Genomic DNA, 21462 nt, shown 5'->3' with positions numbered 1-21462 from the left:
CTGTTTAAAAAACAAAAGAATATATATATAAATAAAATACATAACACGTAATAAACACACCGAAAAAAAAAAAAAAAAAAAAAGCTTCAGGCGATACAACGAAAACCTCAATTTTCCCCTTCCTTTCTTTCTTTTTCTTAACCAAAAATATTAAATTTCCTTTAATTTAACTTGTTTCATACTTATTAATAGTGAAATGAAGAGTTTCGATTATGGAAGCTAAATACTTGGAACAGTTCTCATCCAATTTGACAATCTTTTCTAGTTTCTTCAAACATTTTTGTAAATCTTCATACATCCTACGTACTATATTTGACTCCTTGGGATTCCCACTCTGATAATGTATATAAAAGTGTTTCAGGAACTCACAACAAGTATCATTCAATATTCTACAACTTTCAAGTAAATCTGTTGGAATATCATATGTAGCTGTAAGGTTTTCTTGGACATCAACACTTTGGTATTGTTTGGCATTAATTTTAATGGCATTAACAATCCTACGGTTAGCTTCATCACAATTTTCATCACCAACTTTTGTTAAATCCAATTTCGTTGACAAAATATCTTGTACTTTCGATACATGTTTAAGAACCACCTCATAACTTTCAGTGTCATTTACCTCATTCAGATTTTCTACAGGCTTATGCTTCTGTTTTAAATGTATTTCAGAGTATTCTATACGCGGTACCTCTTCTAAATCTCGTATCAGTCCTATATCAGCCTCGTCTACACCACCATCATCTTTGGAAGTGTGTTGCGCAGTGGCGCTGATAGGCCTGGAATATTCAGTTTCTAGAGATTTTATCATTTTCTCACTTAGTCTATTCATCCCTCTCAATATATCAACAACACCATCACCACGACCATTGATATCTACACCTGACTTCATTGTGAAATCAGGCGTATTCCCCAACAACTCTGGATCATCTTGGAAATTCCCCTCCAAATCTATGGTTTTACGAACTGGTCTGATTAATAATTTGTCGTCTTTTGTATCAAACTCCTGATCCAACTTTAAATATCGATCCAATATAATATCACCTCTGTCATTTGCCATAATTCTTTCACCTCTTAATTTACGGAAAAGTTTACTACTGAAAAACCTGGCCCAAAACTCCTGTTCAGAAAAGTTTTTAGGAACACTATCGTCAAACGCCTTTTTCACGATTGGATAATTATGCAAAATTGTTAAAATTTTATCTCTAGATACACTAACATTAACTTTGTTGTCACTGCTTGCCACTGGCTTTATAGTGGACAAGACGTTGTACGGACCTAATTTTTGTGATGTAGTTAAAGCAAACGCTCTCAATTCAGGTATTCTAGTCGACCAAAATTCTTTCGGTGGCAATGAGGAATTAATAACGGTCTCTTGAAATTTCTTGAACAAACCCTTATTGTGCTTCAAAAGAGTCTGTTGCAATTCCAGATTAGATAGCAAGTTTGAAGTTGACAAAGAATCGTCTAATTGGGCAGTATCAATTAGTGGTGTTTGTATCTTTGGAATAAAATTTTCCTTTTGTTTCAACTTTTCTCGATATAATTCGTTATCTTTGTACCTTGAAATAATAGTTTGCAAAGTATTTTTAATGTTATCCATAACAATTCTATTGTTAAATTGGAAAGTAGTAACAGGCCCTTTTACTGGAGCGCCGTCCCCACCATTTGTTTTTCGTTTTTTGTTTGGGTCTTCCTTAAGAACCAATCTCAACATCATTTTATCCGAAGTTGAAGGAGTGGCTTGTAACTTATCCACTGCGTTTAGACTAACTTTATGTATTTTGTCACCGTCTGTTGATCTCCATATCAAAGTTGCTGGTGAGGCATCTTCATCGACGGTGATCATACCTGAAACTTTTTTAAAAATAGCTGCACCTGAATGTGACATATTATCAATTGTTTAATGAAGGAAGTAAAAGAGTAAGGAATTTATTTCCCTAGAAATCGTTGGCTTTTTTTTTTTTTTTTTTTTTGTAATTTTTTAAATGGTAGATTGATGATGATTTTTAGTATATTATAATCCTGTGTAATGGATAAAAAAAAAAAGATTTTATTTTTTATATTTATTTTTTTTTTCCTTTAAAAACGGTGTGAAACTTTGTTAAACTCGAGCATTAAGTAGCCATTTTTATAGCTAAATTTTTGATTCATTGAGATGTTTACATAAAAAAAAAAAAAGAAAAAAAAAAAAATCAAGCTAACAAAAATTATTAATAAACACTAAATTCCAATTAATTCTTCTTAATATACATATACTAAGATCAAGATATGTACAAAATACATTAATATACAGATAATAAAACTTATAATTTAAAAAAAAAAAAAAAAAAAAAAATCATGAGTTAACATTATTTTTTTCATCATGATCCTTTTGAGCAGCAGATGATAAATTATTACTATCCATGGTATTGGATGTATAACTTAATTTAGATTCCTCCGACTCCACCTTTTGCCTTTTATCATTATTTTGCTCACTATTTTGAGTATCATCAGTATTTGCCTGTTGGCGTTTCAAAGAATCATTAAAAACAGGTTGAACCCTATTTTGGTCTGTTGTTCTGTTAATACCACCACTAGTACCATTACCATTATTATTACCATTACCATTGTTGTTGCCGTTTGGTCCTAACTGATTGTAGAAAAATGGAAAACTAGCCCCTGGAGGAAATGGTAAAGCTACAGAGGGGGCAAAAGAATGAGTGGCAGCTTTATCCTTAGCTCCCAATTTTTGCTTCAATTCTTCCACTTCTTTTTTATACTTATCGCTTTGGTTTTTCAATAAGTTAATTTTCATCTTGAATTGAGTCTCCGCCTCTAAAACTTGCTTCTTCTTGGATTCATTTAATTTCTCTGTAAAGTCTTTACTTAGTTTCTCCTTTAATTCTAGTTCCAATTGTTTTCTTATTTCAGTTTGATCCACCTCCCTTTTAGTAGCAGTCAATTTTTCTGCTTCCTCCATAACCTTTTTGTTAAACGATTCTTCCAAAGATTTTTGCTTTTTCTTTATAATACTATCAATTCTTTCCTCCTTAATACCTTCTACCGCCTCTCTTCTTGCTTTATTAATCCGTTCTTCAATGACTTTTTCGTTTTCCGCTTCCCATTCCTGCTTCAATCGTTCAATATCAGTAGCGGATGGGATTTTTTCTGCAGAAAGTTCCTTCAACTTTTCGTCAATAGCTTTGTTTAAATCTTCCTTAAATTTTTCAGCTATTTCCTTTTCTTTCTCCTCAATCCATTGTTGTTTCTCCTTCTCAAAATCGTTAACATCGCTTTGTGCACTCAATTCAGCTAATTTTTTACTGTTATAATCTCTTTCCTTGTTTAATTTTTGTTCCAACTCTTCAACTTTCTTGGATAAATTATCAGCAGACTTAATGTGCTCCGTAGTTTCGCTTAGTTGATCTTCTAACTTTTTTCTCTCAGTCTCAAATGATAAAGTTAGTTCGTTTTTTTCCTTTTCCAAGTTTTCTGCATGCTTTATCTTTTCACCTAGCAATAAATTTAGTTCATCAAGAGAGGTTTGGTTTTTAATTTTCATGTCATTTAATTTTATGTGACACTGAGACTTCAGTTTCTGGAACTTTTCTTCGTAGGAATTTTTTGTTTCTTCCAGACATGTTTTCATCCTTTTAATTTCATCCTCCTCAGTAACCAATTGATGTTTCAAATTTTCATATTCCGTAACATCAACTTGGCCATATTTCTTAGACATATTTTGCATATGCGTTTTCCAACGATTGGCCTCCTCTCTGACAGATTCAAGCTCCTTGGTTTTTTCAGATATCGTTGTCTTTAAAGTTTCTATTTCAACTCTTAATGGCGATAGTTCAGTTTCTAAAGATTGTATCCGTTCTGACCAATCCTTATTTTTCTTTAGTTCCAATGTAAGTTCGTTTCTTAGAGTAATGTTACTTTCTTTTAACAAATTCAACTGATTTAGTTTCTCCAATATTTCATTGTGCTTATTGAATAAATCTTCATTGGCGTTGGAATCGCTTAATTGCTTCAAATTATTGAGTTCCATTTTACAAGTTAATAATTCTTTATTGGCACTATCTAATTGTTGACGGGTTAAGCTTTCTTCTCTTTTAGAAACTTCTAGTTTTGTTTCCAATATTTCTTTTTCGCGACGAACGGCAAAAAGTAATTCCTTATTACCAAATAATTCTTCATCAACGGAATCAAGACCTTTGTTGAGCTCTAGCTTGTTTTCAATTTGGTCGTACAATAATTTATTTTGTGATTTCAAATCTTCAATGCTCTCATTAGCCAAACCTAGCTGTGATTCAAGTTCAGCCCTTTGTTCTTCCCAACTCAATTCATGTGTCTCCAAGGTTTTTCTAGCAGTGTCAGCAGTCGCCTTTAGCTCTTCCACTTGTTGCTGGTAACGTTGGCAATCCTCTCTTAAATTCCCCACAGATTTAGTAATAGAAGCATGACTTTGCAATTCTTCTTCATATTTTTTTTGCCAACTAATAGCTAAACTTTGCTGTTCACTTAAACTGTTTTGCAACAAACTAGTCTTATCTTCATAATCTTTTCGAATAGAAACAGAATCGCTTTCAAAAACTTTTAGACGCTCTATTTCCTTTTTATAATCAGATAATTGGATTTCCATTTCCAATTTTTGTTGTTCTAACTCATTGTTCAAATCAGTAATTTGAGTTTCAAGTAAAGATATCTTATGTTTTAACTCATTTTCAATTTGCACAAACTCCTGCTCTTTCCGTGACACGCTATCCCTAGCAAGTTGTAGCGCACTACTCAAACTATTGATTGTTTCTTCAGAAGACTTATACATGTCTTTGTATTGAGCAAGTTCTTGTTCGTATTCCTTTAGCTTAATTTCTGTTTTTTCCATTTCTTTTTTCAACATCTCCAAGGGGGAGTTTTCATTCAATAGGCCATAAGTGTGTAGTTTACTATCTTTCTGCGATACAGTATCTTTCAAGTTTTTAATTTCGCCTTCTAACTTATTGCTATAAATATCTTTTGTAGCCAAATCTTTTTGAAACTCTATTGCTTTTTCATTTAACTCAAAGACTTTTTGTTGAAATAAATCGGTAGAGTCTCGATGCAATTTGGACAAGTCATCCAATTCTTTTGTCTTCGTTTCTAACTGAGTTTTTAGACCGGTTATCTCGGCTTTTGTTTGTTCAATATCTGTACTGTACTTCTTATAAGCGTTTTCCAAAATTTTGTCGTTTTCCTTTTTCAACATTTGTAGCTCAGTAACCAAAACTTTTAATTGGTTTCTTTCTTTTGAAATCGAGGCATTCTCTTGGGAGCGTTTATCGTTCGATTGTTTGATCAACGACTTTTCTTTCTTTAAGTTTTCAATTTGAGCAAGTAAAACATCGTTCTGAGATTTCAAAGAGATTAATTCGTTAATAGTTTCATTGGTATTTTTATCTTGAGTTAAAAGATTATCTTCTATTTTATCACACCTGGATCTTAGCAGAGTGTTTTCGCTCTTCAGGCCATCTAGATTATCACACAATAGTCTATACCTTTCTTCAGCAAGTAATTTGGATGACCTTTCTGAGCTAAATTTGAGCTCAATTTCACTTTTTTGTTTATACAAAGCTTGAACTTCTTCATTTAACACTTTAACGTTTTCTGAATAGTACTTCACAGATTCTGAGAGATGAGTCTCCAATTCTTTAATTCTTGCTTGATTTTCACTAATAATCGATTTAACATCAGCTTCTACTGATTTACCGTCTGAGGTCTTGCTGCTGTTTACCAATTTATAGGCATCACGTTCTTTAATAACCAATGCTAGCTTATCTTGTAATGTGGTATTTTGTTTTTGCAATTCAACAATAAGTTCTTTTGCCTCCTCAATGGCTTTACTTTCAATACTACTGATATTTGTTGCATTTTTCATTTCTTCTTCCTCCAATTTATGGCCTAGTTGTCTCAACGAAGTTAACAATTCTGCATTATGTTGCTGTAACTCGTTAATATCTTTAAAAACCACTAATCTGTCGCTAATTTCCTTTTGGATGTCTTCATCATATGGATTTGAAGAATCAACTAATTTTGAAATTAAATTTAGTTGTTTTGGAGTTAAGATATTTGCCTGCTTTGCATCACTGCGTAACTCGATTTGAAGCAACAAGTATTTGACTTGGTTGGCCAAGTCTATTCTTTGTTGTTTTAATAGCCTGATCTGTGACTGATAATCGTTGACTTTTTGTTCTCCACAATCCAACAATCTAATTTTCATTTCATTATCCTTACTAGTTTTTTCGAGCTCAAAAGTTAATACTGTAATTTCATTTTCTAACATTTCAGTGCGTTCCTTAAATGAGTTTAAAATTGGGACTTTATGTTCTAATTCAACAATAAAACTTTCCACTTGTTTTTGCAAATCCAATTTCTGATGTCTTTCTTTGATTAATTCTTTCTTCAAAATACTCATATCAGAGTAAACTTTGCCGATGTCGATGCTTTTTTCTTCTTGAGTAGAATCTGTAGTTGAAAGTTGCTGAAGTTCATCTTCCAAACAATCAATTTTTGCTTCATAATTTTTTATTATTTCCTTATTCTTGGATAATTCTTCAAGCAAAGAATCTTTTGGAGCCACAGTTTGATCGTGATAATCTGCATGCGTCTCTTTTAATGTTTTAATCTGTTTTTCTAATAAAGCAATCAATTTCTCCTTTAACATGACTTCGTGGGCAAATTCATGCTTTTGCTTCTCCAAATTATCAGAGATGGTCTTTAATTCGACCGATTTTTGTTGCAGTAATTTAGTTTTATGCTCAACGTCCTTTGTTATCCTGGCATTGCAATTTTTTTCCAATTGAAGATTTTCTGTTGTTTTCCTTAAGCTTGATTTTAATTCCAATAATTCTGAACTAATATTTTGCCTATATTCGTTAAATTTTTCAGAAGTAATTTTCAATTGCTCATTAAGCCAGTCATTATTTGTACTAGATAATTCAAGCTCTTTTTTCAATTTTTCATTTTCAAATTTAAATTGAATGTTATCCGATTCTAAATTTTGAATACGAAGCTCATTTTCATTTTTATTTGTTTTTAAATCTTTTACTTTTGTTTCTAAAGTTTTAACTTGGCCAACAAGGTCATTTATATGGAAACTTTTCTTTTCTAAATTGGTCAATAATTGTGTTTTATCACTTTCGACCATTTTTTTTTGTTCTAAAAGCTCAGTTGATTTTAGTTCCAAAACTTTAATTTCTGCTGAATTCTTTTGAATTGTTTCCTCTAAGCCCCGTTTAGATTTTTCAAAGGATTCTTTTTCATTTATTAAATTATCATTATCCTCGGAAAGTGTTTTAAACTCTTCTTTTAGTTTTTCAATTTTTTGTTGAAATGAGGACTTCAAGCCATCAATTACAGAAGTTTTATCGAGATTTTCTGATTTCAAAAGTTCCAAATTAGAAACTATATCAGATAATTTGTTGAGTAATGTAGGGTTTAAAGTATTAATTAAGGATTCTTCCACACCAATAGATTTTGATAAAACCTGCAGGTTAATTGTAGGGTCATTGGTGCTATTAGGGATTGAATCATGTGGCACAATGCTCATGATGTTATTTGGTTATTTGACTTATTTTGAATGTATGGTAAGGGTATTTTTCTTTTGTTCTTTCAGCTTTTGAAAAAGGAGTTTTTTGTTTTTTTTTTGTTTGTTTGTTTGTTAATTTAGGGTGGCTCTCTTTGTTTTTATGAACAATGATTATAAAATTGAGTATGAATTGAAAAAGAAGAAAAAAAAAAAATTATATATATATAATAAATTTATTTTTATACGGCAGCTTTTAAATTTTTTTTTTGTTTTTTTTAATATAATTTTTTTAGAAATAAAACCCCTAACATAAATTATTAGGGCTTAAAAACAAACAAAATATTATTTGTGACATGATATTTTTTTGTTATTGATACATCCGTACATTTACAAATATACAAATATAAAAATACAAAACTTTTTTCGAGTTATAAAAATAAAAAATGTTTTTAATTTTTTTGTTCGTTTGATTTGCCTAGAAAAGTTTGCTTGTATGGCCTTTTCTCAAACAGGGCTGACTTTCACTTTGCTGCCTTTTTTTTTTTTTAATTTATTTTTCTTTTTTTCCAAATTTTAATTTAACCTTTAAAGAAATTTTTTATTTCAAAATTTTTTTGCATCTTTTTTTTTTTCTTCTCCTTTTCCAAAATTTTTTTTTTTATTGGTCTTTTTCTAATATTCCTGTTAGTTGATTTTGGCACTTATTAATTGTACTTCATATCTATAAAAAAAAATACTTTCTAATATTATCTTTATTTATTTAGAGAAAAAAAAAAAAAAAAAGAATATATCAACCGCAAAAGTCAAGATGCAAATGTATGTTTATCTATTACCGCAAGAAACAATATGAAATATAAAAAACATTATAAGCAATTAAACATTTACAAAGGGTTATAAAGAAAAACAATAATTTAAAGCAACCTGAAGGAGGTACAACATAAAATGTTAAACGGAGCTACACCTGTGTTTTAAAAGAAACAGTAGTTGAGATAATGAAATATTAGCTTTTAGTCACTAGTAATATTCTCGCATAAGGATTAGGTTATACCTTGAAAAAAGACTCTAAACATGACTCTATGTTGAAAAAAGTATTATGGGGGGCAATATTTTTTGAAGACTTTCTTTTTGGATATTTGAAGAAAAAGGTGGACTAATAGATTATTAAAATAAGACTTTTCGATTTATTGGAATGTTATGGTGTATTGTTTCCTTTAGATTTTGAATATGGCTAATGTAAAATGCTTGATTTTATTTGGCTTTTATAACTAGCCGGTTAATATTATCACATTTATGAATTGGCTATGTGATTGAAGTCCTCTAAAGCCCTTGGTTGTACTTCTTTCTTCAGCCTTTTCAGTAGCCAAGAAAGAGTTAACTGACTTGATAAATATTAATTGTTTATTTTATTTTTTATGATTGTGAATTCTTTTTTTTTTTTTTTTTTCTTTTTAAAAAGTTTTTGGATTAGATTTATAATTAGTGGAGCATTGTTTACTAACATTTTTATTGGTAATTTTTTATTTAACTCATTCAAACATCACCTTTTGAACAAGATTGTTGGAGGATTTCCAAGCAATGATAACGGGATGTACGAGTTTAACATATAGAGGAAATTACGTCTAATTATTTTGTACAGTTTTGTCAAGACCTTAACTGGTAAGACCATTACTTTGGAAGTTGAATCTTCTGACACTATTGACAACGTCAAAGCCAAGATCCAAGACAAGGAAGGTATTCCTCCAGATCAACAAAGATTAATCTTTGCTGGTAAACAATTGGAAGATGGCAGAACTTTGTCTGACTACAACATTCAAAAAGAATCCACTTTACACTTGGTTTTGAGATTGAGAGGTGGTATCATTGAACCATCCTTGAAGGCTTTGGCTTCCAAGTACAACTGTGATAAATCTATTTGCCGTAAATGTTACGCTAGATTGCCACCAAGAGCTACCAACTGTAGAAAGAGAAAGTGTGGTCACTCTAACCAATTGCGTTTAAAGAAGAAATTAAAATAGAGGGTGTATTTACGTATTTTCAGAAAACAAACCAATTTATATTTATATATTTATATATATATATACATATATACGTTTTAATTTTTATTTAAATTAATTTTTTAATTTTCATCAAAGTATGATATCTGGTTACTTTTATATAATATACAAGCATATTCTGTTTTACATTTCAAATGCAGTTCAAGATGCATTAGGAAAACAAAAAAAAAAAAAAAAAAAAAAAAAAAGAGTGTGTTAAGTTATATAGTTTTCATGGACGTGTACTTTTTGTATAAACTTATTTAAAATCAATTCGATATATATCAACATTGTTCCAAGGTCATCAATCAAGGTTATTCAGGCTTATTTTCCGTTAAAAACTCCCTCAAAACTCTTTGTAGTTTAGCTCTTTGAATTGGTTTAGATAAAAAGCCATCCATTCCGGAATCCAAGCACTCCTTTATATTACTATCATCAGCAAAGGCAGTCAAGGCAACAATAGGGTAATTATAGTGTAAATCGTTCCTAATCATTTTGGTAGATACCAACCCATCAACTTTAGGCATTTGCACGTCCATAAATATAATATCGTAATGCTTGGCAAGATCTAAAATTTCTTTTACTTTTTCAAATGCTTCCCTTCCATCACATGCCAAATCAATATTGGTATACCCTTCTAACTTCAACATCCTTTTTATAACTTCTTGGTTAACGTTATTATCTTCAGCAACCAATATTTTTGTACTCGCCTCTCGCGATACATCCCCCTTTGTTTCCTTTTTATGTTCCTCATTTCGATCACTCATTCTACTACCAGCAGTGTTTGGGATTAAAACGTTGCGGGATGACGTAGCTGTGCCAGTACTTTGTAAAAAGGGTCTGTCAACTCTTATCGTACCAACAGTTTTATTATTCTTGTTTGATATTTTGGAATTAACGTCGAACGAATAATCATCTGTGGACTCTGAATCTTGGTTTCGAAAACTAACAGCGCTAGTGCTGCTGATATTGGCAAGATGCGTTTTATCCGTACTATTGCTATTCTTGCGTTTAAACACACTTTCACCGTCAGTTTCATTTTCCATAAACCTTTCAGTACTTTTGTTTGGTATTTTTTCATTGGTGATGATTTTATTGGCCATTTTGAATTTAACCTTTCTATTAAACTTGCTGCAAGGATTAAACTCATCCTCAAACTTTGCATGATCTTCATCCAAGATTACTTCACCAGTTTGTCTTAGAGGAAGTGTAAAGGTAAATTTGCTTCCATGATCCACTTTAGAGTCTAATTTCATTGTACCTTTCATCATTGATGCTAACTGCCTGCAAATTGATAACCCCAAACCGGTACCACCGTACTGTCTGGAAAGTGTTTGGTCTCCCTGAACAAAGGGTTTAAAAACCGACTCTTGTAAAGATTCCGCTATACCTGGTCCAGTATCTTCAACTTCTACTGCTATCACCCAAGTCCGTTGGTCCTTTTCATCAAATTTAATTTCATTACTCTTAGCATCATCAACTCTGGAAGATACTGGTTTCTTGAATTGGGATGTGAATATCATATCATCATATGAGCTACTTGAAGATGAAAACAACGATGAAGTATCATTTATTTCTGTTCCAATATTATTTTTAGTACCTAACTCTTCTAAATGTATTTGAAAATTACCAGTGGTATTAAGTTCTGTGCCAGATTTTATGTAAACTTCCTTGTAATTTTCTTGCTTACTTTTTACTTCATCATACTCACCCAGTAACTTAAATCTGACATCAACTTTCCCGTCTATCGGAGTAAATTTCAAAGCATTAGACACCAAATTCATTACTATTTGGATAATTCTGTTTGAATCGCCCCAAAGCTCCATGATTCTGACTCTGTTTGGTATTATTAATATGGACAATTTGACATGTTGATCTTTTGCCAACTTGCCAAAAATGGATTTAATTTGTAATGCAACGTCTTCTAACAAAAAGTCTCTCTCCTCCAATTTAGTTCTTTTTAAAACGTTTTTCGAAAATGTTAATAATTCAGTAAGAATGTGTAACAACAATTCGCCGGACCGGAAAATTAGCTTTAAACTATTCTGCACTTTATCCATATCCTTTTCGGCCATTGCAATAGCTGTCATACCTAGGATACCGTTCAAAGGCGTTCTCAATTCGTGAGAGATATTTGCAATAAAAACAGTTTTGGCCTCGTTTGCAGACTCAGCCTCGATCTTTGCGTGCTCTAATTGTTTTGTCCTTGCTCGTACCCTATCTTCAAGCAAAGCATAATGTCTATCTAATTCATCGGTCATGGTATTAAAAGTATCCGTCAATTCTGAAAGTTCATCTGAAAATAGTCTCCTGTAGACTGGAACTCGTGCATTGATAAGCAGTTGAGATCTGTTTTGTATTGAACCACTTCTTTTCCTCGATAAACTTGGACTGTGCGTTTTCATGGAGTTCAAAGAATAATTTACACTGCCTCCATCAGGGATATCATTATTAAATGTATCTAAATGTAGCTTTTCAGTAGTCAATTTACCATGTGCCAATGACCCTAAAGAGCCACCAAAACTATTCCTTTTGTGATTACTGCTTGAGTTACTTCCGTCATTGCTCAAAGAAGGGGTGTGTCCATGATACGATTTTAAACCTCTACCAGCTGCAATTATCTCTGTGGCCTGCTGAAGTCTAATAATTGGTTTCGCTGCCCAAACTGCTAATGGGAAACTAATAAGACACATTACTACTGCTATACCTATAACTACACCAATTATAATTTTTGTTAATTTTATTGAAGGTGAAAGAAAAATGTCTTCTGGTTGTGTTATGATTGCTGCCCAGTTGACTAATTTAAAAGAACATTTTGAGTAGCCAGCAGCTACCGACTGCCCTGCAAATAAATGTGTCTTTTTCAATGAGCCACCATTGGATGATGTGAATGCGGTTTGAATAAAGGAACCATTGGGGATGGGAAAACTCAGGTTAATAATGCTACTCGAATATCCGCTTGGCGGGAAAATATAGTGATAGTTTGTAAGTGTGCCATTTGTGTACAAGGCAGAAATAATTGATACATCAGATTTCCCCAAAGCTGTTGTGTCATTAAATACGCTCTTCAACCCATCTGCAGACATAGCAATTGTTATATAGCCAAATATCTGGGATGTCGGTATTAAAACTGAAACACTAGCAAAAACGGGCAAGGACATGGACATCAAATAATTACTCCCGTTTAAAACAGGATCTGTAAGAATACCTGCACTTATTAGAGAAGACGGCACTGCTATATCATCTGATAGGGGAAATAGTTCAGTTAAAACATGAGAGGGTATCAAGTTCCCACTTCCATTGTTTGTGATGTTCAAAACACCTTGATAGTTCGAATCGTACAACTGTACATTAGTAAACAAATCCGAAGATCCCAAAAACTTTTCCAAAATTACTAATGATTCCTCCCAGTTGGAGGATGAAGTGTTGCCTGCTCTATAACTTATCAAGGCATTTTCTATTTCCGCTCTCTCGCTCAACCAATAACATTGGTAATATAAATAATTTAAATTTTGATCGATCTGAGATGATTTTAGTTGGGCTGCAACATATAATCTATCGGCCCGTAGTGATTTATAATTTGCAGTGAAATATATACCTGTGATAACAGACAATATGATCAAAGAACATAACGCTACCATCAAAACTAGCATCATTAACTGTTGTCTGATCCCTACATGGAATGGTAGTTTAAAAATTTTTCTAATATTTATTTTATCAGTATAATTTAACATGCTAATGAATTATTTTGTTTATAGTTATTATATTTCCAGTTTATTATACAATACTTTTCACGTCCTTTGCTGATATTTCTATTTTCTAGTAAAATATTAGACTACTTGTACATTTTTTTTTGATGTTACTGATTTGGAAGTAAGTTATGTTGTTATGAGCTTTATTTAGAAACAAAAAACGCACGTTACTCGTAAAAAAATTCAAAAAAAAAAGAAATAAAAATTCCACTAAAAAAACAACACAGATTTTCCATTCTTGCTGTTTTGTCCTTCGTTGTCCTTCGTTGTTCTTCGTTGTCCTTCGTTGTCCTTCGTTGTCCTTCGTTGTCCTGCCTTGCCGCGCCTCGCCGCGCCTTGCCCTACTTTCCTTTTTTCCATGAAAGCAACGTTTCGGATTTCGGAATAAATAGTCGGATGTCACAATATAAAAAAGAAAAGTTTAAAATTGAAAATTATTCAAAATATCACTAAAACATCTTTGTAGGATATGCTTCCAAATGACGTTGATTCTAAAAAGTATATTTATTTTTTATTTTATAGTTAGCTAAAAACTCATATAATATACAATTCAAATAATAAATAAATAAATATAAAAAAAAAAATAGACACTTATATGAATATTCGTAATGTATTATTGGATTTGAAATAAAAATAAAAAAAAAAAAAGTGACAGACAAAATAATTCACTTATGTACCTAATGAAATCTTATAAACTATGGTGTACCAATTATATATAATAAATTAAAAAGATAAAAGTTTCATGGAAACTACCTAGTTAACAAATAACTCCTCAAATCGTCATATCAAGCAAAGCATATTTTGTAACTGCATTTGAAAAATCAATAGGATCCGAAGGACTTCCGATATTATTAAATATCTGCGGTATTGTAATTGTAAAAAAATGTTTCCCGGAGTTAAACAAATGTCGAATAGCCACTATGCAATATTCAACAACAGTTTCAGTGTATTGAAACACTATAACAGAATAAGGTGTTGAATTCACTTTTTCCACATTTTGTAAGCTTTGAACTTCTTCCATTTCCACGGATTGTAAATTAGCATGATTAATAAAGGGTGGGTTCTTTATACCAAAAGTGGAAAGAACGCAAGGGTAAGACGAAACCTTAAACATATTAAAAGTGTAAGAAGTGTCAAATATGTAAAATCCAAATCCAATTCCAAGGGCCAATGAGAGAACTAAAAATATCCATTTTTTTTTAACATACTTACTCTTTTTATATTTTTTTTCCTTTTTTGAAACTTTTTTCTTAAGGGAACCCTTAATTTTTAACTTTTTCTTGTCAAGGCTGACATCCATTTTTTTGTCATCAGATGCATCTTGTTTCAAATCAAAAAATTGTTTTTTGCCCTTGATTTTACTCATTAATTCGTATTTAACCTTGTTTAAGAATTTAAGTAATTTGAAAACCTCGTGAGAGTTGCTCATGGTAACTGGTACATGAAGAATTTTCACTTTTTTAGATTTCACTAAATTTTCTAAATGGTTAATTGTTGTTTTAGCCTTTTCCTTTGTTTCAACTAGGGGAATTAAAAAAATGGTATCAAAATTAGAACAAAGTTCTTGTAGAAGAACCATATCTTTTTTGAAATCAGTAAATGTGAAAGCTACAATAGGATCACTAACGTTATTTGGGTTATCTACTACTTGCACAATTTTTTTGTAGGATGTAGGAACGCTATCATAAAATTTTTGTCTACTTTTACCACAGATGGAAATAACAATTTTTTTTTTAGCGCTGGCATTGCCACCAGTGTCAATGTTAATTGTTGGCATAATAAAGGACGAAGATGATAAAGAGGAAACAGTAGAACTACACTCATCATTTTTGGAGGAATACGCCCTTTTTTTCCTTGCCTCTATATCTTTATTGCTTTTAAAGTGATCGTCGTCTTCTGAGGATTGTTCATCATCAGATGAAGAAGAAGAAGAAAGGATTCCAGGGATTGGAGAAGTAGGAACGTTATTGGCGGGACGGGATACATTAAAGGATTTATTATGTAATTCCAAAAAGGTTTTTTGCATGTCAATATCATATGTTTTTTGGAAAGAGAAATACATGTCAGATGCTATGCTCTGCCAGGATTCTGCTAAATTTAGAGATTTAACATTCTCTTCTGGGATACTATCCGTCATATTTTGGAAATGGCCCTCTTTAAAACCTTTTTTCGGCTCTTTTATTTTTTCCTCTTCTTGATTATTAGTTTTTTGAAGCAAATTTAAAATGGACAAGTGTGGATCAAAGACGGAATGGTTTCCAATGGATTCCCTCATATTCTTTTTCTCTGAACGTTGGTGCATTTGGTTGGAGTCCTTCTCGGCTGCTCTGTTATTAGTGGTGTAACTATTATTATTGTTATTATGAGACGACGATGTCAGCATGAGTGAAAAGGAATATTATGTATTTGTGACAAAAATAAAAATAAAAAAAAGGGGGAAAAAAAAAAAAAAAAAAAAAAAATAAATAAAAATAAAAATAATAAAATAAAAATAAAACAAAATAGACAGGAAAGATATATAAAATAAGTTGGTAACAGTTATAGCTTGAAGTTGATCTTTCTTTATATATTAAATATTGAATTATACTTTTATATACAATTCAAAGATATTTTTATTCTTTATCAAACATCATTTTGAAATGTGGCAAAAAATGAAAAAAGGAGTCATGACCGTTATAATTTACTCCTTGCCGCTTCTGCCGGCCTTGTTTTACTCTGCTTGTTTTACTCTGCTTGTTTTACCCTGCTTTTCCCCCCTTTTTTTTTCTCATTTAAAAAAAGGTACGGGTGTAATAACCAATTTCTTACCTGGCCATCGCCTTCCAAGCATAGACACACCCCACATCACGTGGTGCAAGCTATAATTCACTGGCAACAATGCCAATCAGATATAAAGTTTAAATATTAAAACATAACAAAATGGAAACCGGTATATGTTATTACGCTATATCAACTGATATATATATATATATATATATATATAATTCAACTAAAAAAAAAAATAAAAAAATTCGATATCCTCCTAAAGAAAACAAAAAAAAAATTATATATCTAAATGCAAGTTGTCTTCCCTGTTCAGGCAGCTGCATCTTGGTTCGATTCGATGTTAGAGGATATAATAGCATCGATAACATCTTCTCCCACGTATTTTGTATATTCCTCATCACTCAAGTTTGATTTAGGACCTTGATAATATTTCCGTTGCACTGCAAAATAATATACCATGGATATCACTAAAAAGCCTGGTCCAATGACAACAGTATAATTCATAGTATCTTTATCAGTACCTTGATTCTGAGCGGGAAACATGGTTAACATTATAGCAAATGCTTGGTATGCAACGGAAATCCAATTTACTATTGGACTAAGGATTTTACCTAGATAAAATGGACCTGGTCTAAAATCTTTTCTGCCATAAGTCAATCTCAACGTAATTGGAATAATCAAAGCCATATACATACCTGCAACAGATAACGAAAACAAAGCATTAGCAGCATCATCCCCGGCAAAACACAAACAACCCAAGGCTAAGGCCAACCCTGTGGATCCCCAAACAGCCCTAACAGGAACATTGACTTTAGGATCAACTTTTTTGAAAAACTCACTAAAGACAGGAATACCGTCATCACGGGAAAAAGCCCAAAATTGTCTAGATACAGCAACCACTGTAGAGGCACCCATCAAATATTGACAAATAATAAAAAAACTTAAAAATGCTAAAGTCCAACGCTTTCCTAATGCATCATAAATAATTTGTGTCATACTCTGTCCATAAGGGGAATTTAAAAGCGAGTCAATGTCTGGATCCATACAGGCACAAATCTCTATCATCAACAAAAAGCCTAATAGACCACAAACTGAAATAGAACCAATGATACCGATAGGGACAGCTCTGACAGCATCTTTTGCTTCTTCACTTTGATGCACACAGGAATCATATGCACCAATTGTCCATAGAGCTGGCATAAAACCAGCCACAAAGAATTGCCATCCATAACTCCAATTGGAACTGTTATAAGTGTTTCCAAAGATAAATTTCCCATCATTAAACTTGTAGTCAAGCGTAGCAGATCTCTTAACACCGACCGGTACAGCAATGAAAAACAAAAGAATTAGACCACAATTGCAAATAATACTAGTAGTTTGTAGCTTGGCAGTGAAGGACGATGCTAAAGAACTGATCAATGCCATGCTAAGAACACATGCAGCAAAAACACCGTAAGTTCTAGGATTTGTAACTTCAAAGTCTGGATTCGAAACAGTTACTGCACTCAAGATTTGTTCCGCTAGCCCATAAACGATAGAACAAACTGATGCACTTAATGATAACGTATCTAAAAACCCAACAACATAACTCAACGATTTTCTACAGTTTTTGGGTGCCCACATATAACAACTCACGTACACGGCACCAGCTGTTGGCAAACTCGAACTAATTTCTGCCAAGGCAATACCGATTGTTAAAATTAATATACTTGATAATAGCCAACCCCACACACAACCAACAGTACCACTTGTCAAACCACCGTCCAGAGTAGATGCAATAGAAGGTAGCAACCCCATAATGGAGAAGGCTATACCGAAAATTTGAAGTGTAGAATATTCTCTGTTAAGTTCTTCCTTATACCCGATTTCTGCCAAGACTTGTTGGTCAGAAACAGCCGCACTGGCATCAACAAACATGATTGGGTCACCATGCGCAGACTTAACTGTTCTAATATCTGATACTCTACTAACAAGTACATTTCCAGCTGCTTTATCTGTAGTAGTAGTCTGTGAAGAAGTTTGTTTTCTAATTGAGGAATCCATTTTGAATAGGTATTGATACTGGATTTCTTTTAAAAATGATAGCAGTATTTGCAGACTCCCTTACTTTATTTTTTGTTTGACGAGATCTTAGGTTTAGATAAAGTTGAAAATCTACTGAGACGAGAAGAAGAAGAAGAAGATATATCTAAGATGAGGAAAAGAAAGAAAAGATTAAAAAAAAAATTGATATGAATAATATACAACTATTCATATTGTCTTTATATATATATGCTATTTTTTTTGTTTTTTTTTTTTTGTTTTTATTTTTATTTTTGTTTTGTTATTTTTTTTTTACAGTTTACGATAAGTGGAAAATGACCAACAAAGCTCTTCGAAGTTATTTAAAACAAGAAGATGATATGAGAAATAATTCCTAAATTATAAAAAAAAAAAAACCCGAGTATCAAAGCTTATCTGATACGAATTCAACAAAAATAATTCAAAACTTAGAGGAAATGTATACCATTTGTTAAAATCAAGATGGTTTTATCTTACAAATTGAAAATCAAAGATTAGAGATTTGTAAAGCAAAATAGAAAACTTATTTCTTTTTTTTTCCTTCATTTGCGTTTAAGATTCCCAATTTCTTTTCTTTTTTTTTTTATTTTTTACATTTTCCATTTCGACTTTTCTTATCTTTGCAGGTTTCACGTGATATTTTAAAGCTAGGCAAGATTACCGTAGAAGCAACCGTTTACTCAGCGTCATATCAAGCGCTACAGTGCTCCTTCCAAACCCGCAGAACAAAAGGCATGGCACGTGAAGACCACGGACCGCTAACCCATCGGAAACAAACGTATTTTCCCAATTAAAAAAAAAAAAAAAAAAAAAAAAGATCCAAATTTGGCGCTTAAAATAAACTTAATGACTTTATTACAAATCTTTATTTTTTTAATGCCTTGCAAGAATCACAATCTTTTTTTTTTTTTTTTTTTTCTTCTTTTTTTGTTTTCCTTTTTTTCTAAGATTAAAAAAAAAAAATTAATTATATCCACTCCGTAAACGTCGGATATTCGCAATTTCGGCTATTCTAAAAAATTGAATATAATATCGACTCCGTAAACCTCGGAAATATACCATTCCGGATATTATAAAAATATAAAAATATAAAAATATAAAAATATATATATATTTTTCATACATACAAAATCTAAAAAGATCAATTAATTCTTATAAAATGTATAAAAAAAAAAAACACAGAAATAAAAACAAGTAAACAATAAACAAGTAATAATAAAACACTTCAAACATTTATTACCCACGTCCAAATCCCCATTATTTAAAAAGAAAAATTACATTTATAGATATATATACATATATATATTGTAATGTTTCGTAGCACCAATGCTACTGCCGCTTCAAACAACCCTAATACCTTCATCAATGACAATATTAATAATAAAAAGATTAATAAAAGTAATGACGGTAATAAGAACATTGCTTCAACTAACCCAAGAAGATCTTTTTTGTTTTCAGACACAAGATCCAGTCTAAGAATTTCTAATAGCAAAAAATTATCATTAGCAACAAATAATCTTTCCACATTAAATTCGAATGGTGGAGGTATAGCAAACAATTCAACATCAGCAGCAACTTTAACTAGAGATCCTAGACCACTCAGAGACAAAAATTTTCAACAAATAATACAACAAGAAATATATGATTATTTACTGGATGAAGATTTTATTATTCAAACAAACTACCCCATCTCAATAAAATCGTTGAAGCAACCAACTCAAAGAGATTTTGTCACTATCTTTAAATGGTTATATGTACGGTTGGACCCAGGCTACACTTTTAAAAAATCATTGGAGTCTGATGTTTACTCAATTATAAAAACCATCCAATATCCATTTTTGGAAACAATCAACAAGTCTCAAATATCTGCAGTGGGTGGTACAAATTGGCCAAAATTCTTAGGGATGATACATTGGCTAGTTAATGTTAACAAAAGTTTGGATAAAACACTGGTTTTTTTGGATAAATCATTAGTGTCTGAAAATACACAAGATTTCACCATCTTGAACCAAACTTTTAAAACCATCGATGAGCAGGAAGAAAGGCAAGAAAAGTACGAGTTAATGGTAGAAAGATTATTTATAGATTATATTTTAAAATCATACAAATACTTTCTTGAGCTAAATGATGACTTTTCAAAGTTTTTCCAAGAATTGGAACTTGGGTTTGATAAATTTGTGCATATAATCCAAACTGATATAAATAATATTGACAATAGTAACCAAGATTTGAAATCACAGTATTCAAACTTAATAAACAAATGTAAAAGTTTGGAATTGTCACAAGAAAAAAATAGATTACTTTTCTCAGATTTGCAAAAATTAACCAACTATGTGGACTTAATGAAACAAAAAAGTGGAGAATGGCAACGCAAACTAGATAAAATACAACTTGATATCAATAAAAAGTCAACTATTGTTACAGATTTGATATTTGGAAATAGAGAACTTCAAAAAAAGTTGGATCAAAGGGGATTCAACATAGAATCTGTGAATGATAAAATCGAATTACAAACTAAAATTGCAAGTGATAGGGATGGCGTTGCTTCCAATATTGAAAAACTTCGAAATTCCAACAAATCTTTGGACTTTGACTTGAAAAAAATTTACCAATCACTTTTAGACCTTTCAATGCAGTATCAGTCAACTATAGAATCATTATCTGTTCTACGCGATGTTGATATTTCCAAGATAAAATTCAATTTGCCCAAAGATCTAATCTCAAACGATAAGAGAAGGAGTACCTTTTTTTTGCATATAGAAACTTCTCCAATAAAAATACAGAAAGAGTTATTATACATAAACGCCCAAATAAATGAAAATATTCAAAACATTCAATTGAGTAACGCAAAAGTTGAAAATTCTATCAGCTACTTGCAACAAGAAATTAAAAATAAAAGCGAATTAATTGAACAACTGGAAAATAGATGTTCTGAAACTAAAATAGCGGACGAAACTGATAAACAAAAATTGCAAACGTTAATCTTGCAACAAGAAATCGAGATAGAAAAATTGGAAAGCAGAATCAGTCTTATGAACCAAAGCGCTAATGATTACTTAAAAGAAACTGAAAATAAAATGAAACAGGTGTCAACAAAACTAGATAGCTATAAAGAATATGTTGGTGCGGAAAGGGGGAAACTTATATCTAAGGTTAACCAAATAGTCGAGTTTGTTACAAGCTTTACAAAGAATATAGACGGTTCTTTAAATAATTTACAAAAGGAAATAGATGCAAAACTGTCCGATGTGTAATAATATATATTATGTGTTTATATTATTTATTAACTAAATACCTAAAAAAAAAA

At 31.4% G+C, this 21462-nt stretch overlaps 6 protein-coding genes across 6 annotated transcripts; 1 reads left to right on the top strand and 5 right to left on the bottom strand.

The window, feature by feature from the left end:
* Positions 1-166: 166 nt before the first annotated feature.
* Positions 167-1888, bottom strand: TFB1 (TFIIH/NER complex subunit TFB1; the record flags this gene model as incomplete). Its single annotated transcript, XM_046081227.1, has 1 exon — positions 167-1888. The coding sequence occupies one exon, from the start codon at positions 1886-1888 to the stop codon at positions 167-169; it is 1722 nt and encodes a 573-aa protein (XP_045932889.1).
* A 447-nt stretch (positions 1889-2335) lies between these two features.
* Positions 2336-7564, bottom strand: MLP2 (Mlp2p; the record flags this gene model as incomplete). Its single annotated transcript, XM_046081226.1, has 1 exon — positions 2336-7564. One exon carries the CDS (start codon positions 7562-7564, stop codon positions 2336-2338), a length of 5229 nt encoding a protein of 1742 aa, XP_045932888.1.
* A 2326-nt stretch (positions 7565-9890) lies between these two features.
* Positions 9891-13310, bottom strand: SLN1 (histidine kinase; the record flags this gene model as incomplete). Its single annotated transcript, XM_046081225.1, has 1 exon — positions 9891-13310. The coding sequence occupies one exon, from the start codon at positions 13308-13310 to the stop codon at positions 9891-9893; it is 3420 nt and encodes a 1139-aa protein (XP_045932887.1).
* A 790-nt stretch (positions 13311-14100) lies between these two features.
* On the bottom strand, positions 14101-15711 carry ATG32 (mitophagy protein ATG32; the record flags this gene model as incomplete). The annotated part of the gene is made up of 1 exon (XM_046081224.1): positions 14101-15711. The coding sequence occupies one exon, from the start codon at positions 15709-15711 to the stop codon at positions 14101-14103; it is 1611 nt and encodes a 536-aa protein (XP_045932886.1).
* A 692-nt stretch (positions 15712-16403) lies between these two features.
* SCDLUD_005299 (uncharacterized protein) lies at positions 16404-18137 on the bottom strand (the record flags this gene model as incomplete). Its single annotated transcript, XM_046081223.1, has 1 exon — positions 16404-18137. The coding sequence occupies one exon, from the start codon at positions 18135-18137 to the stop codon at positions 16404-16406; it is 1734 nt and encodes a 577-aa protein (XP_045932885.1).
* A 1328-nt stretch (positions 18138-19465) lies between these two features.
* NDC80 (kinetochore-associated Ndc80 complex subunit NDC80) lies at positions 19466-21409 on the top strand (the record flags this gene model as incomplete). The annotated part of the gene is made up of 1 exon (XM_046076993.1): positions 19466-21409. The coding sequence occupies one exon, from the start codon at positions 19466-19468 to the stop codon at positions 21407-21409; it is 1944 nt and encodes a 647-aa protein (XP_045932884.1).
* Between the last annotated feature and the right edge of the window lie 53 nt (positions 21410-21462).

The sequence above is a fragment of the Saccharomycodes ludwigii genome, chromosome VII (genome assembly GCF_020623625.1).
Source record: "Saccharomycodes ludwigii strain NBRC 1722 chromosome VII, whole genome shotgun sequence".
In the NCBI taxonomy this organism is placed as follows: Eukaryota; Fungi; Ascomycota; class Saccharomycetes; order Saccharomycodales; family Saccharomycodaceae; genus Saccharomycodes; species Saccharomycodes ludwigii.
The sequence above is the reverse complement of the archived record's forward strand: the minus strand, read 5'-3'. Positions and strand labels throughout refer to the sequence as shown.